Source organism: Nanorana parkeri, unplaced genomic scaffold, assembly GCF_000935625.1.
Source record: "Nanorana parkeri isolate BGI_ZX_2015 unplaced genomic scaffold, ASM93562v1 scaffold683, whole genome shotgun sequence".
NCBI lineage: Eukaryota > Metazoa > Chordata > Amphibia > Anura > Dicroglossidae > Nanorana > Nanorana parkeri.
The window spans coordinates 701383-718678 of record NW_017306951.1 but is presented as its reverse complement, the minus strand read 5'-3'; the positions used below and the strand labels follow the sequence as shown (position 1 = coordinate 718678).

Sequence of the window (17296 nt, the reverse complement as noted above, 5' to 3'; positions counted from 1 at the left end):
GCTGTGCCTGCCCCCTCCCCTGTCTGTCCCTCCAGTGAGAGCTGGATGAATAGAGAGGGGAGGGAGGAATCCCTGCAAGGAATGGCGACTGACAGTCCCAGCTCTCTGCAGGGAGGAAACAGTGAGCTGAGCAATCAGCGGTTTGTGATCGCTCAGTTTGGGGGCAGCTAGAGGAAATAAAACCATGTTGCCAGTATCAACCAACCAGTTTCAGCTGCATGTTTGCCTAATGCAGGTTAGAACACAACAAAAATCAGACTATCCTGGCAATGCAGATTGTTTTCCATCATCGTGTTTTATGAATCTGGCCTATTGTCTGGATTCTGTTCTAATGTAACCCGATTTTTTCTTTTTAATACTTTATTGAGGGTGTCTTAGTACCGAGACATTGTGCATGAGAGATAGTAAAGCAGTGAATGTGTTTTTCGTTCAGGAAACTCCATGCGATCCAAAGTCAAATGTTAAAGTAAAACGATATTTCAAACATTTGTCAAGTCTCTGATGTTGTTATCAAATGTTCAGAGATTTTTCATGCGAAAATCTACCACTGTATGGCCAGCTTAAGACCATCAAGTGCAAAAACGGCAGGGTGTATTTTTATATTGCAAAGGTATTTTTCATGACAATAATGCAATATGATATAAAAAGAAAAATTAGCGTGGAGTGTCTTTTATTCGGCATGTGTGTAAATCACAAAAGAAATCAGATGTCACCAGTGGAACATGATGTGTATGAGAAAAGAAAGATGGATGTCCTACTCACCTTAGTACATGCATAAAGAATAAATCCTTTACTCATATTAAATGTTTATTAAAGTTTTTCAATATATGACAAATGACAAGGGAACAATATCATGTACAGACATATAAACAAATCACCTCACATGCAATATCTGAGAGGTGGATGGTCGGGGGTCAAGGGGGGGAAGAAAGGCCGGGTAAGGGAGGGGAACATCAGGGACATAAAGGGACATAGAAGTCCCCTGGTCTGAGTACTGTGAAGCAGGAGGATTCGACATATTCAGGTATGCAACATATCAAGAATAAATCCTTTAAGCATCCCAAATGTTATGGACCAGCTTTTCTCAACCAGGGTGTGCTCCTAGTTTTTGCTAAAGGGGGGACTCCGATGTGAAGAGGGGGGCTTATGATGTGAAGGGGGGACTTTGCTGTGAAGGGCAGGGGCCTCTGATGTGAAGAGGGGGGACACTTATATGAAGGGGGAACTCTGATGCGAAAGGGAGAGACTGTGATGTGAGTGCTTCTGATGTAAAAGCAGGAAACTCCACATTGCCTTTTTTGTTTTGTTTGGGGTCCCCCTTAAAATTCATAGACTTGTGTCTAGGATAAGGGTTTGCCATTGATTTTTTTTTTTTTTTGGCAGGGGGGAACCACATATTTTTTACATTTTACACTGGGGTGCCTCAAGATGTCGCATACTTTTAAAAGGTGCCTTGATTCAAAAGGGATTGAAAAACACTGGTATAGATATCCAGAGTTCTTGTAAACCACTTTTATTGTAGGGTAAAGTTGCATTAATTATAGCTAGCCAAAAACAACTGTAAAGACTTCAGCTGTAATTGACAATTCAGTAATATATTTCCTGCTTTTACAGGGGTGTGGAACACCTATCACCCAATGCCCCGGACACGAAGTTCCGGGCACTGGGATGCTAGTTTTTTCTAAATTTAGCCCTGACTGGAGAGGAGCTAGGAGGGAGATCGTGTGCTGATCTCCTGTGAAAGAGCAGCCGTGTCGGTCCCAGCCGCACCGCCACAGCGGACCTTGGGACCGGCAACGGCAGTGACAGCTGCTGCTAATACAAGCGTCGGGCATATTTAGAGACTCCCGATCGCTTGAATGTAAAGCTCCCGGCCAGCCGGACAGGAAGCTACTCGTCGGGCTCCACCGACGAGTGGATTTTTCAAGCCCTGTGGACAGGGGCGTCCCGAGGCTGGGTGACAACCGCAGCGGTAACCGAGTGTCACCCCGCCGAGACGCCACTGCGCGTGACGTCAACACGCGCGTGCACGATGACGTCATCGCACACGCGCGGCAGTACTCTGATTGGTGATGGACGCCGGCAGAGAGAGGAGGGGACAGTCACCTGGTGGGATAAGGTATGCCGCCGGGTCCCCTCCTCTCTCCTAATACTGTCGGGCGTTTGGTCCATGACCGAGCGCCCGACGTTTCAGAGGGGGCTGACACCAAATTGACTGTGTCATTTTGTTGTCACCCCTTCAATGGTGTCACCCGGGTGCGGGTCGCACCCCCCGCACCCCCCTTGTGACGCCACTGCCTGTCGATAATAGTATTGGTATAAGTGCATCCCTAGTAAAAATTTACCTTTATCACTGTTTTGCTCCTGACAAACACAGGAAGACATTTTTTCACTGGACTTCCAGTACTTACTTAGTAAAGTATACATTCATTGCATTTTCCTCCCCTGAGATGATGTGCATGGTCACTAGTCCTAGTCACATATGCCAGAGTCACATGCAGATCAGAATTTTTCACACATTATAACTGCACAGCCATATTGTAAAGTCCTGTTTGTATGCATTAATAATGCATTGTTTACTGATCCACTGACATACTTAGCATAAATATATTTGTGACCAATGGTGGAGATATACTCTCTGTATACTGGGTCTAATGCAGACACTATTGAATATTCTATTAAAAGTGCAGCTTGGAGGAAATATTACCTTGTCATTATCATATAACGGTAGAATGCGGCACTGATGTTTTCTATGGAACGGTTTTTGGTGTGTTTATGGGTTAGTGTGTATTTGGATTGTTACAAATAAAATATATTTTTTTAAACTGTGTAGCATTTTGCGGGGTGTGTTTTTGGTTGTTGCTACTAGGTTTTGTCTTAGGCTTCAATTGAGAGGCTGCCTTAACTTCCAAGTCCCAACAATGGGTCCAGTAAACTGTTGATCTTGAACTTGTGAACCCGACTGGATGGACCTTGGTCTTTATTCAACCTTGACTACTATGTTACTTTTTTTTATGGCGCATATGTGATGTGCATTGGAAACGTGCGCCAAAACCTGGACAATGACAAATCACAATTTGTTGCAGGAAAGGCACAGTTTCTGCTCTGTAAAATAATAACTGCAATACAATGTAGCACAGATATCAGCCGCAGATCTGCACCTGGTCTGATCAGGCATAGATCTGCACAACTTGCTGTCTACCTCTGACTAGAGTTTGTACAAACATTTAACAGAGGGACATTGAGCCCGGACAAATTGTCTCCTACATGTGCCTAGGAGATGAGGCAGCTAACAGGTTCCCTATAATGAATGTCCAGATTGTCAGTCACCAGAGCGAGCAGAAAGCTCTGTGCCTGCACTCCCCCCAAAGTGATCACTTCCTGATCACAGGGGAGGGAGGAGAACAAGTGACACATTGTTGGGTGTGTGCTGTCAGTGTGCAATATGCACCTATATAACAGAGGTCCCTGAAGGACCTATGGTTATTCAGGGCACTGTGTGCACACAAATATACATGGTGAAGAGCCCTGCACTGTACCATGTACGATTTATCGAGCTCAATTTTTTTTGCATGGCATGCACAAGTCTTGTATGGTGCATGTTCCCATTTGTAGGAAACCCCCCCTAAAAAATATGTCACCAACAAAAACATAATTTAGTTTTAGGTAGTGTAGGAAGGGTTATCAATGTTGTGATTGTATTGCTGTCTGTGTCACCATTTGAGAGAATAACCCGCCACTGGGGTTAGAGGAAAATTGCATGGCGGAGAGAGGCAGGTAGGGGACGGGGTGTGGTGGGCCCAAAAAAATATTTGCCCAGGATCCAATCAATATTAAAGACAGCAGAAGACTACCATGGACAGTAATGTAAATGAGGGATAACAATGCAAAAAAGAATAGCCTGTACCATTTTCTAAGTCGCACCAAAGCGAGTTATCCAGGTATGAATAGGCCCCATAGCAAATAATGAGTTTTTGTTTGTAGTGTGTCATCACAAGATGGCGAAATCGCTTCAAATTGCACAGGTGTGAACAGGGGCTAAAAACGTCCTGAAAGAAGCTTCTGCAGCATCTTCCAAGTCACACATAAACTCGTTACCTAGGTGTAAACAGGCTCCATAGCAAATAACAGGATTTTCGTTGCTGAGCCTCATCATGCGACGGTTGAATCACTTTGAAGCGCACGGAGGTGACCGGGGCCTTTAATATGCGTTTTAAGATCCCATTCACACTGAGCTACAACAAAAGAAGAGCTTTTTCAGCACGGATTTGAGCAGAGCGACTTTGAGCGACAGTGCACATTTTGACGCGCTACGTTTTTGACGCGCTTCTTTTGGCATTTTACCACGAGGACTTTGTAGCTGCTTCATTGGGCTGTATCTAATCAAAAGCGCTCTTTGATGTGACATAATTCCTCTTCCTGTTTCCTGCTTCTGTGGCGAGTGTAATTCTGTAAATCTGTTTGTTTTTTTTATTCTGATACCGGAGTCGCCGGCCGTCGTTAGAGTAAAAAAAAAAACCAGCATAGAGATGATTAGCTAGATTGCTATTGGATATTTGCAATAGCAGGCTAACTATTGCACCCGCCCACTGCTGCTGTCAATCAGCAGAGGTGGACCTGAAGTTCTCCATCAGGTCCACCTCTGCTGATTGACAGCAGCAGAGGGTGGGTGCAATAGCCAGCTTGCTATTGGCTATTACAAATTGAAATAGCCAATAGCAACCTAGCTATTCATTCCTATGCTGGTTTCTGTTCTTTTTTTATTCTGACAGCAGCAGCTGTCAGAATACAAAAAAAAAACCTGCAGATAGCAAAGGAAGCAATAGCTTCTTTACTATCTGCAACAATTTCAGGGGGGTGCTCTCTCACGGATGGGGGGGGGGGGGGGAGGGGCAGCTTTTTTTGTGGGGGTGGCGGTGCGCGGTGGGGGGGGGGGGGGGGTCAGAGGTCCTGGAAATTAGAAGGGCACCTCCCTGAAATTCCTTTTTTCAGGTTGGGATCCCTGATAATGTTGTGCAAAAACACCAGTAATGAGCGACATTGAGCTACACCATTGAAATCTATTGGGGCCAAGACGCGCAAGATCCGCCAAAAAATAGCTTGTGTTCAAATGCATTGGATGAGCTCCATTGACCTTCATATTTAAGCAATTTTTGAGCGGAAAATGCGCTACTAATCGCTCAGTGTGAATGGGGTCTTTAATGTGAACCTAGTCCCTGGAAACCCTGGCATTAACCTTGACACATGAAGCACACATGAAGCACACGGCCATGTCCCCACTATAACCCATTGGGACTGATACACATTGCTTCAGGCACGGGGCTCTCATGCACGGTTCACGTCCATTTTCTGTCTTCTCTGTCACTTTCTCTTTCTTTCCATCCCCCTTTCCAGCTCTCCTCCTCCTCCTTCTTCTTCATGTATGGCTCCCTTACCTCTTGCGGCGTGTCCCTCCGCCTCCATGTCTGTGTATGTCTCCCCCCTCCCCTTGTGTCTCTTCCTCTGTCCCCCTCCCTCTCTCTCTCTCTCAGCATCCTCCGGGAGGTAGAGGAAGCAGAAAGCGGAGGGAGTGCCCTGTGCTCCAGTACCGTTACTACCAAAGAGAGGAGCTCCGGCCGGGCTCGGCATTGACTGAAGGAGGATTTGAGGAGACATTGCCGCATGAGGAGAGCAGCGCCTTGTGTCTTCGTTTTCCCTTAGCCTCGCTCCTTTGTTTTTCTTCCCAAGCTCCTCCGCTCTCTATGTAATCACGCCGTGTCTGTCCTAGATTCGCTTTTTAATCTAATTGTACCTCATTTCCCTTCGTATACATTCTCTGGCTTGCTGCTGCACTAATCTCTGCCATTCACTCATACTACCCTGTCCTCCACCCCTGTCTTCTTCTCCCCGTGTCCTTCATGTCCTTTCTCCTATAGCATTGCACCTTTGATATGTCAATTCTGTTAACTTAATCCCATTATTTGCCATTTTATCCATTCTTTTTTTTTTGCATGCTCAATTTGCCTTGGTCTCTTATCTCGCTGCTGTGTAGCCTGTATCCCTATACCTATAGAAATATATGCCTCTATTATAACCTTACCTCCTCCCCTACTCCCTCTTGCTCCAGGGAGGGGAGGTGCGATGATGCAGAGGAAGGTGAAGCCCCCCTCGGGGGTGGGATCAGGCCGCTCAGCGGAACTGCGCGTCTTTCGCGGCAATAGCGCTGTCCACGAATCCCGCCTGCCCGGAGTGCCTCTCAGGCGCCAACGCTCCCTCACCAATCTGTCCGTGTTGACGGATGCCGAGAAGAAGCTTCGTCTTTGCGGACCGGACTGGTGCGATGATTTGTCCGCTGCCACGTCCGCCAAGAACCTTACCACGGCCCCGGCGTCCCCAGCTATGTCTAGAGCTCTTTCCCGCTCGGAACACTCTCTGCTTCAGCCGCGGACACCTAGCCGAATTCCACGGGGGCCCTACGCCGAGGTTAAGCCGCTCAGTAAAACGACGGACTCTGGTGGTCCTTCTGCAGAAGATTCTTCGAAAGAGGCCAGCGATGACAAGAAGACTTTTCTGAAAGTGGACTCGGAGCTGGTGGTGACCGTTTTAGGCGATTTGGAGCAACTCCTCTTCAGCCAGATGTTGGGTAAGGCATATGTTGCAGGAATGAGCTAGTACCATAAGTAGAACCCATACATGATCTAGAGGAGGGGTAGGTAACCTCAGCACCGCAAAACTACAAATTACACCATATCTCTGCCTCTGGGAGTCATGCCTATGGCTGTCAGAGGCTTGCAGTGCCTCATGTGACCCTGATCTAGAATGAGGGCAGAGTTGATGGCAAGCAAAACATTTGATATGTCCTTAGGTATTTTGTGATTAAACTTTTTCGGTGTTTAGGATGTGAGAAGAGTATAATTTGTGATGTTGGTTAAGTGTGTGAAAATATTACCTGTATTATATAGCTGAATATTAGGGGCCACTGCCCATTCCATGTTGGCATAAAAGAATGCTGAATTGATAAGACATCCCAGACTTCCTGCTCTGCTGGTCATGTGATGTATAATTTCAACAATGTTCTCCTTCTCAGCCTGGCCTGCTCACAGATCTCTGTCATGTATGTCACATATGAAAGTATAGAAAGAAGAACTCCCTGTACTGGTAGCTCCGAAATATTATGCTAGGCACTCACTACTGAAAATGCAACTTAAGCCAAAACTCTTTTGAGTTTTGGATAGATTGGGGAGACATTAGAATCCCTGTCTATTGCTTTCTCTGTCCCCAATGGGGAGATTCACCCTCTCTATATGTCCTGGTGACCATTGTCCCAAATGTATGGTTGTCATCATAACAGGAATAGATGAGAAATCTTCCAATGGAGGCACTAGTTCTGGTGGCCCTGCCACCGGGAATTTCCCTTGCTTTGGAGGGAATTCCTCCTTTCTTCCTGTTGCGGTTATGGGACAGGAGGAGAAGAGAGATCTCACCAATGGGAAAGAGATGGCAAAAAAAAAAAGCTGACGGGTTATAATTCTACTTTACATCCAAAACTAAAATAAAAGTTTTGGCTTCAGTTCTACTTTTAAGTGTCACTAACAACTTTGGTAAATCATTCTGTTACATCAATATTATTATAGAGGATTTATATAGCGCCAACAGTTTGTGCAGCACTTTACAATATAAGGAAGGCATTACAATCACAATACAATTCAATACAAGATGGTAAGGAGGACCCTGCCCCTGAGGGCTTACAATCTAAAAGGGAGGGGCAAGTGATACATAAGGAGGTAGCTGTGTGGGGATGAATTGTTTGAGAAGGAGATGGTTGAGTGGTTAGGTTGAGGTGGGATAGGCACCCAGATGAAGAGATGAGTCTTTAGGGATTGCTTAAAGGCAGTCAGAGTAGGAGATAGATGAACAGGTTGGGATAAAGAGTTCTAGAGAAGTCCTGGAGGTGAGCATGGGAGGAGTTGACGAGGGAGCTGGAAAGAGGGAGGTCTTTGGAAGAGCGGAGGGGGCGGTTAGGGTGGTACTTTAAGACAAGGTTGGAGATATAGCCGGGGGCAGAGTTGTGAATGGCTTTGTAAGTGGTTGTTAATATTTAGAATGTTATCCTTTGGGCTATAGGAAGCCAGTGCAGGGATTGCCAGAGGGGGGTTGCAGACACTGAGTGGTTAATTAGGTGGATGAATCCAGCAGCAGCATTTATGATAGACTTAAAGGGGGATAGCCTGTGTAGAGGTAAGGCAATGAGGAGGGAGTTGCAATAGTCAAGACGAGAGATAAAAAGTGAGTGGATGAGAAGTTTTGTGGTTTCATTGGTGAGGAAGGGGTGTATTTTGGAGATGTTACGAAGGTGAAGGTGACAGGATTTGGATAGTGATTGGATGTGGGGCAGAAAGGTAAGGCCCAAGTCAAGGATGACGCCTAGGACCTTGGCATGGGGAGAGGGATGGATAGTTGTGTTATCAATCTCAACCGAAATGTTGGGGGAAGGTGCATGGCGGGAGGAAATATCAAGAGCTCAGTTTTTGAAAGATTGACTTTTAAGAAGTGTTGTGACATGCAGACTGATATGAATGGCTCTTATTTGCCATTTCTGTTAGGGAACTACCGTTGGCAAATCAGCATACTTTTTTTAAATTGCAGTGTTCTTTGGAAATATATGCTTTTTGGCTGGAAAGTGTACATTGTGTGACTATGGACTACCAAGCGAAGTCAGTGATGTGTATATGAAAGTTCAGTACCTACAGCTGGCAGTTTCAAAAAATCTTGTTGGACTTCAGGTTGTGCGTTTTTTGGCAGTAGGGTACTTACCTCAGTGTCAAATATATTCATTTTGTATATTGAATTTTTCTAATAATTTTTGACTGCGTCAAATGATTTAGACAACTCGGCTTTGCCACTAATTTATTTGAGAAATGAAATAATGCGACCCAAAACATAAAAGTATCACACCCACAAATGTAATTTATGGCAGCTGAAAAAGTAAGACTTACTAACCATCAAAGTGTAATTAAACCCAAGCAACTAACTTCTCCTATTTGCTGCCTTTTGGCCTGTTACAGTGGAAATATGGGCAAAATTAAAAATGGCAGTCTGTCAATAGCATTATGGCTCCATTCACATGGGTGGCAGGGTTTTCCACCCCCCTGAAAAACGTTCCATGGTGTATCACTTTTCAGGGGTGGTTGAGTTGTGGTGTTCAGGCATTCAAGATACTGAATACCTGATTTTTAAAGAATGTATCCCAAGGAAGATATTACATTGAAATACGGTAGTCGTCAAATGGTTGTGACGCAGTTCCATTGACTTCAATAAGCACATTTGGCAGATGGTGTAGGTGGGCGCTTTAAGGGGCATTGGTGGTAAAAACAAAGCTTTTTTTTTTTTTTTTATCGCTCCTTTGCAGTCCGCGTGAACCTAACCTAGCAGAGCTTGTTTTTTTCTTTTGTCCCCCCATAACATAGTTGTATTACCTGTTGATCTAGCCAGTAAGTCTGTTTTTTTTACAACTTCCTTTAACTGGCAAAGCTGTCCAGAAAAAGTGACAGTTAGAAGCTGTTTGCAATAATTAAATATTAAAATTAGATCGATTAATACCATTTTGTTTTCAGTTGGTTCCACGCAGTCACATGACTGCAATTCGCATGCATATCATAATACTGTGTGGTGAGGTTAAAGTGTAAGAGTGAAAGTTGCCTGATGACTTCTACATGTATGGTAAGATGCCACCAGCCCCCTGGCTGACCTTCCCCTGCCATGTGTCCTAGGCTTCCCTGTTCCTCCTGGTACTCAGAACCCCCGGGACCATCATGGTGTGTGTTAGCATGGAGAACAGAAGGAGATCAGTGGTCAACTTCTGGTGCTATGGCCAGGGAAGAAGCTGACCAGTCTGCTATGTGTAACAAGAGTGCAAAACATTTTGTACAGTTGCAGGGCAGCGAAGAAAAGGTGAGTTTGTTCTCCTAAGAAGGGGGATTGCATAGGTTCATTTTAAAGGAAACCTGTCACGACTGAGATCTCCTGAAAATTGTTTTTGCCTGGCTGTCATGCTGACTGTTAACCCGGAATACAAAGCAGATTAGAACCAATTACTTTTTTCTGCTTTCCTGAAATTCATACTTGTTTTGGGCCAACAAGCCAGGAAAACAAATAAGCCAGTGTGCATAACAGCCAACCAGTTTCACTGGCAGCTCCAGATTTTTCTCATGAAAGGTGGACCTTAAGCTGAACATATCTCTAAACCCTAAGGGCTAGTTCACACCAGATGTGGTTGTGATACAATCCGTTCAGTTTGGCAGCTGCATCAAAATCCTGTCACAATGCTTTCCAACGGAAATTTCTGGTGCTCTGCACACCAGTACAGTCCATTCCGATGCAGTCAGAAAAAATACTGCTGGTCTCTTTAGCTGCACTTGATCACAATAAAACGCGTGAAAACGCACTAGAACTCACTGGACTGCACCTAAAAGAGTGTCAAAATCGCGGTAAAACGCATCGCACTGCAGCTTCGCAGACGCACGGAGTTGTGATGCAGTTCTGGTGTGAACTAGCACTAAGTGAAGTTTCTCTCATGTGCTTCATCCCACCTAAAATGTTCAAGCTAGCAGATAGTTTGAACATTTTTCTAAAAGTTTTTTTTTGTTGTGCGGCCCTCCGCTTCCTAATTCCTTTGCTGGGTGACGTAAGGATCCCCCCCAACCTTGCACAGAACTGTGGCATGCCTGTGCACATGCAGGAGAGTTTAACCACTTGAAGACCAGGTGTTTAGACCCCCTTCCTGGCCAGGCCATTTTTCAGTATTCAGCGCTGCGGTACTTTGACTGACGTTTATTCCGTCATGCAACGCTGTACTGAAATGAATTTTATACCATTTTTGGGGGACAGATAGAGCTTTCTTTTGGTTGTATTTAATCACCACTGGGGTTCTTATTTTTACTATATTAAGGAAAAATTAGGAAACAATGATTATTACCCATATTTTTGTTAAAATAAAAAAGTCGGGGTCACGTCGGGTAAATAGACACCAAACATGTCAAGCTTTAAAATTGCGCGCACCCGCAAAATCGCAAAAAACTACCGTACCCAAAATTGGCCATAGGCGACGCTTTAAAAGCTTTTACCGCTCATCAGTTTAGTGTTATCAGTGATTAATGGCCCTAGAATTATTTCATACTGGCGTTCGCGACGATATGTAACATGTGCGGCGTAATGGGCGCAATCGTCGTTTTCGCACATATGCGCGCCCGACGCCTGTTTGCATGCGTGTATGTATGGGGGGGGGACTTTAAAAAAAAAAAATTTGGAATTCTTTTTTTATTTGTAATTTTTAATTTTTTTTGGGGAAACTTTCATTATTTTTTTCCTATTTATTTTTTTCACTTAACTTTATTGCTATCACATAGGGGGCTGAGAAAACCCCCCTATGTGATAGCAAAAGATGTGACAGGTCCTCTTTATGGAGACCCCTAATGTCACCTAGGACTCCCCTGAAGAAGCTGATGAAGCAGAGATCTGCTTCATCAGCTTCTCTCCAGCATCTGAAGCTGGAGAGTGACACAAGAATGTGGAAGTGATGTAATATACACCACTTCCGCATTCTGACAGTGAAGAGGGGGACCAGCGGGAAGGGGGAGCCACGGAGGGGGGGCGCACATACCGGGACCTCATACAAGCGATCTGCCGGCTCTAGAGCCGGCGGATCGCTTGTATATTAACAGGCATCACTGCCTGTTTTCAAATATCGGCATTTCCTGCTGGGCGTGCGCGATGGAGCGTGGCTGAGTGGACGTCTAAAGACGCCCGCTCAGATCTAGAGAGCTCCTGGCCGGCCGTTTTTTTACAACGGCCGGCCGGGAAGTGGTTAAGATAGAGGTGTGGGAGCAGAGTGGCACAAAGAGAACTTGTAAGACTGCAAGTAAGACAACTCTGGACTTCCAAGTAAATATGTTTTTGAATAAAGTGATGAGGGGAGTTAGAACCCTTCTTAGGTTTTTATTGCTGTTTGTGTTACCATAAGTTTTGTTTTTCTGTTTGTCCTGGCGACCACTGTCCGCCTGGACACGAAAGTGAGAGTAAATCCAAAAGTTTGAGTCACCAGAACAAGAAAATAGGAGACATCTTTCAGTGGGCATACGTGTTCTGGAGACAACTGTCTAAGCCCTGGTTCACACCTAGGCGTATTGCATATGCGCGTCTGTCGCGCGTTTTTTTTACCGCGATTCACGGTAGAAAAATCGCGCGACAAACGCGCGTTTCCGAGGGCTACTTGGCTGTATCCCAATGGAAACGCGCAACAAAAACGGCCCAAAGTAGTACATGTACCTTTTCAGGCGTGGGCCGTTTTGTAGCGCGTTAGGGACAGGCTGAAATACGCCAAGGTGTGAACCAGACCCATTGAATACAATGGGATTTAGATGTTTGAGCGTTTTGTAGAGCGTTCGTCGAGCGTAGAACGCGCTACAAAATGTTCAGGTGTGAACGAGGGCTAAGAGGGCATTTCTTTCTAATTTCTTGTCGAGTTTACAAGACGAAGTGAAGGAAGGTCTCCCCAATAGGACACAGATTGCAAAAAGAAAATAACCATTCCCTATTTTATCCCAAAAAGAAAATGTTTGGGCTTTAGAAATGTTTTAACTTAAAATGTACATCAAGCCAAAAATGTTTTTTTGGTTTTTTTTTAAATTCTGGATAGAGTAAAGTAGTATTAGAACTCGTGACATGTCTTAACTGTTACCCTTGACATTTACCTTCTTTATGTCCTGTTGATGATGGTTCTACTAGGCAGGAAGTCTGCTACAGGGACACAGACAGAAGCAAAACTCTAACAGGTGTTCTTGCTGTCCCTTACTCAATAGAAGAAAAGCATTTTTATTTCTGTCTTTCTGTCAGGTAAAACATTGTTCAAAGGACAGAAAGTGAAGGTAAATCTCTCTACAGAGCTGCAAATAGCAGTTAAATCCTGACAGGAATTCTAAAGTTGGCCATACACTGTTTTTTTTTTCTAGTTCAGGCCTGCAGGATTCCTCTGCCAGCAACATACCTGCTTCGTCCTCTGATTGGCTGCAGCCATTCAGAAACATGTTTATTGTTCAGGGGGCTCCTTTGACATTGGTCGAATTTCGGTTGAGTCAGCAGGACATAGGCACAATTCAAGCAATGTAGGGCCAGCGTAATTCTTCCTCACCACTAAGAAAAAAGTTTTGACTGGACATACACTTTAAGCTTAACTTGTAAAGTTGATACAACAAAAGAAAATAATGTTATCATGATAAACAAAATTATACTATTATGCTGATAATACAACCAATCATTTTAGCGTTTTAATGTTCATGACCCAAAACTTTAGGGCACCTTCACACTACTCGTGTTCTATATTGTGTATTGGCACACCATCCATGTGTTAGTGTGTGGCAATGCTATTTTTGTATGTCACCTCAGCACATGTCCATAAACCACTCACAATCCCAGTACACTACAGCGCACCACAATGCACAATGTGTGTTGCTGTTCAGTGTGCTGCCAAAAAATGCACCTGGATGCACTGGACCTACAAATACACCTGGATGCAAATGTTACACAATTGAAGTAGGCCAAATGCAGGTCAGAAGGAGGTGAGCTGCAGGTCAGATGTGCTTGTCAATTTAGAATGATTTGAGACGTGTCTAAAAGTGGAACATGACCCACCAATTTATCTGTCTCCCAAAACAGTTACTTTCAAAGTATATTTCCATAGTCGCAGTTAAATTTGAATAAACCCCTCTATATGTTTGTGTTCCTATTCACATAGCATACCAAAACATAACTGTAAAAAAATTTTACCTTTTTTAGATTTTTTTTTTAGCAGCAGGCAAGATGGCTGGATCCAGGGTTTTTTTCTGAGCACCTTCTTAGTGATCTGTCCATATAGATCGACTGAAATTTGAGGATTCTGATTCTTCCACTAACTTCATTAACATTTGACTATAGAAGCCAGTGTTGTAATACCTTAACCCCTCACAGCCTCTCCTAACATTACAAAGAAGGAGAAACAATACATTTTTTAACCCTTAAGAAGCCAAGAAACCCAAACCCAAGTGAAATCAATGCAACTGCAAGAAGGATTTTTGAACGTTTTTTTTAGCTTATGGTATGTGATTGGGTACATGTAACAAATATAAAGTAGGTGTTATCCCAATTTGGCTGCAAAAGTGGAAATACACATTCCAAATGTCAAGGTTGCCAGTGTGCTTATTTCAGCTCTCTACCGAACGTTCAAGCTCTCAAATGGCTGGTGTCGTAGCTGATCACATGTGCAGCACCATGGCAATCCAAATGGAAGCTAAGAGGGCACCTTCCTTGGCTGTAAAGGATAGGAGGTTGCAGTTCCGCATTCAATGTCAAACTGGTGCCCAAAGGCCAGTGGCACAGGCCCTAATACAATTTATAGCACCAATCGATGAAGGATTGCATATACACACACACGGGAACCTAGTAGGTCCAGCTATGGTATCAGCTGGCACCAAAAAGTACTGCAAAAAACTTGTACGATTAGAAATGGATGTCTACACAGGTACAAATCATCATTATATGAAGTAATTTAGTAATCAGACATACTGAAAGGCATAGAGCATACCTCCCAACATTCTGAGATGAGAAAGGGGGACACCTTCTAGCATAATGCATTTAGGCAATAGAAACACCACTGCCAGATTAAGAATGTACCGTATATACTCGAGTATAAGCCGTCCCGAATATAAGCCGAGGTACCTAATTTTACAAAAAAAACTGGGAAAAAGTATTGACCCGAATATAAGCCGAGGGGGGCACTTTTCACCCAAAAAAATGGGCTGAAAATCTCGGCTTATACTCGAGTATATACGGTATGTGCCAAAAATGTTTGGTAAAATCCAGAATTGTTATTTTCCATCATAACCTTTCCTTTATACCGGCTTTTCAATATAGCAGATGAGATAAGATAAAGGTTTTAGTGCATAATATCTATTGGTAGTTAATTATAAAGAGGGACAGCTCAGGAGAAAAGAGGGACAGAGGAATAAATAGTAGAATCTTTATGGCGAAGCTCTACACTTTTTATTACACACACTTTCCTATTTCTCTACTGTGGTGTTGTAAAAAGTCTGTTTACAGAGATCAATAGCTCAAGCTTAAATGTACATGCAGCATTGAATAAGTAATAGGATTGGCTCATCCTTTAAAGAAGAACTATGAGGTGAGTGCTTTTCACTCACCTCATAGTTCTAGCCGACCTTTGACAATGAGACTGTCACAGGTCGGCTCAATAGATCGGGAAGTGAGCGAACATATACCGGCGTTCGCACTTTTACAGCTGGCTCTGCCTCTAGATAGGCAGAGCCAGCTGTCACTCACGCAGCTGGGCAGATCTCGACATCGATGTCGGGATCCGCTCCGGCTGCGGCGTCTCAGTATACCGCGAGCGGTAGCTTGCGGTATATTGAGCTTAGGGTAACGGGAGGACGCTAGTTTGTGTCCTCCCGTTACCCTAAGGAGAACTATGGGGAAAAGCCCTGACCCCATAGTTCTCCTTTAACAGATGGCTCGGTCAAAAAAAATGATCTTGCTTTGCAAACATGTATGCACTTTCTATTTTTCTTTCTTACAAATGTATTTAAATAATACATATGTAAGACATCAGTTTCTAACCATAACATATAAAGAACCCGAAACATTATGATTTTTGTTTAACTCCTTGTACTCCTTGATTTACTTTGCCAATTGATTTGATAAAAAAATAAGTTTTTTGCAAATCTGTACATGCCTAGCAAAGAGTCCCTTTAAAGGGTTGGATCTAGAGTAAGAAATCATACAAATACTATTGGGGGAATTTATCAAAACTGAAGCAGGGAGAATCTGGAGCAGTTGCCCATGGCAACCAATCAGCATCTCTCTTCAGTGTGCTCTGTTGAAATTTGAAAAGGAGAAACAGAAGCTGATTGGTTGCAATGCAAATCTGCTCCAGATTTTGTCTGCTCCAGTTTTTATAAATCCCCCCTTATGTGTGCATTATATTCACTGTTTTTACTCTGTTCATTTTTTAAATTGTTATTCTTTTAGCCAACTCAAAATAAATAAGTCAAAGGAAACAGATATATCTGAAGAATCCATAATTAGATTACCTGATCCTAGTCTGCCTTAGTATAATTAACACCAGAAATGATTGGTCTTAGAGACATCTGTATATTTGGCGCAGCCTAAAATAGCATTTGAGAATAGCATTATACATTGTTTGCAGTTCATAATCAACATCGTATTTTGTTTTCACCACAAGAAAATATCTCTACATCATGAATTGTATACTACTGAAACGTGATAACATTTGTGGATGAAGGAAAAGTTTGTGTGACGTGTCACCTTGGTTTAAAGGAGAACTATGAGGTGAGTGATTTTCACTCATCCTCATAGTTCGAGCCAACATGTCTAATCAATGAGCATAATATTTAGTTAAAAGCAGCTGTAATATAGCTTATGACATAAAAATGCTCTAATATTGGCACTTTAAAATCTTGTCAAAGTTTAAGAGTGCCGAAACTGTTGGCTTATTTTAGACTATTGCAAATGTATCAAAGAATTTTGGATAGCCTAGAGTTAGAAGACTGTAGAGGTCAGGTCAGAGGAATGACAGAACACAAAAGTTAAAGGATTTTTAGACTGGCATTAATGACCAAACATATAACCTGAACCCACTACAAGACACTGTTATGCCCCTTTCACACGGCTGGTCCCATGGGGTCCGCCAGTCAGTTTTTTAGGCAGACACAGTCAGATGCCCAATGCAAGTCTATGGGCAGCTGTGTGTATGGGCAGCTGTGTGTCTGTGTACACCAGGTTAACCCCACCTCTAGCCGAGTGCGGATCGGGGGAAATCTGATGCAAACGGACACATGTCCATTTACATCAGATTCCCCATAGACCAATATTGGGTCAGTTTCCATTTTTTCTTCCATCGCAAGGTGGAGGAAAAAATTGTACATACACGCATGTCACATTGGTAACATCTGCTCCGTACTGCTGTGATCAGGAGGGGATCCGTGCACGGATCCTCTCCTGAACAGCCCTTATGAAAGGGGCCTTAGGACATTTACATATAATTTTCTTGGAGCAAGACTTTGAGCTCATGCCCAATACAATAATTTACCTCCAATGAAAAGCTACACAAAATTGACCTGGGGCTTTGTACAGGTGACTTGAACAACCAAGCAGTTCTACTTCATGTTGAGTCTTTCTGACCATAGACAATATGGACTGATTTCTACATGCTTTTATAGTCCTGGAATCATTTTTTGAGGGGGGGGGGGGG

The 17296-nt window shown here is 43.5% G+C and overlaps 1 protein-coding gene across 1 annotated transcript in view; it reads left to right on the top strand.

The window, feature by feature from the left end:
* The first annotated feature begins 5543 nt into the window (after positions 1-5543).
* Positions 5544-17296, top strand: part of NAV1 (neuron navigator 1) — a 147203-nt gene continuing 135450 nt past the window's right edge. Inside the window, exon 1 of the mRNA XM_018563650.1 lies at positions 5544-6622. Within this exon, the coding sequence (XP_018419152.1) occupies positions 6121-6622 (502 nt within the window). The 5' untranslated portion in view covers positions 5544-6120. The remainder of the gene's footprint in view (positions 6623-17296) is intronic.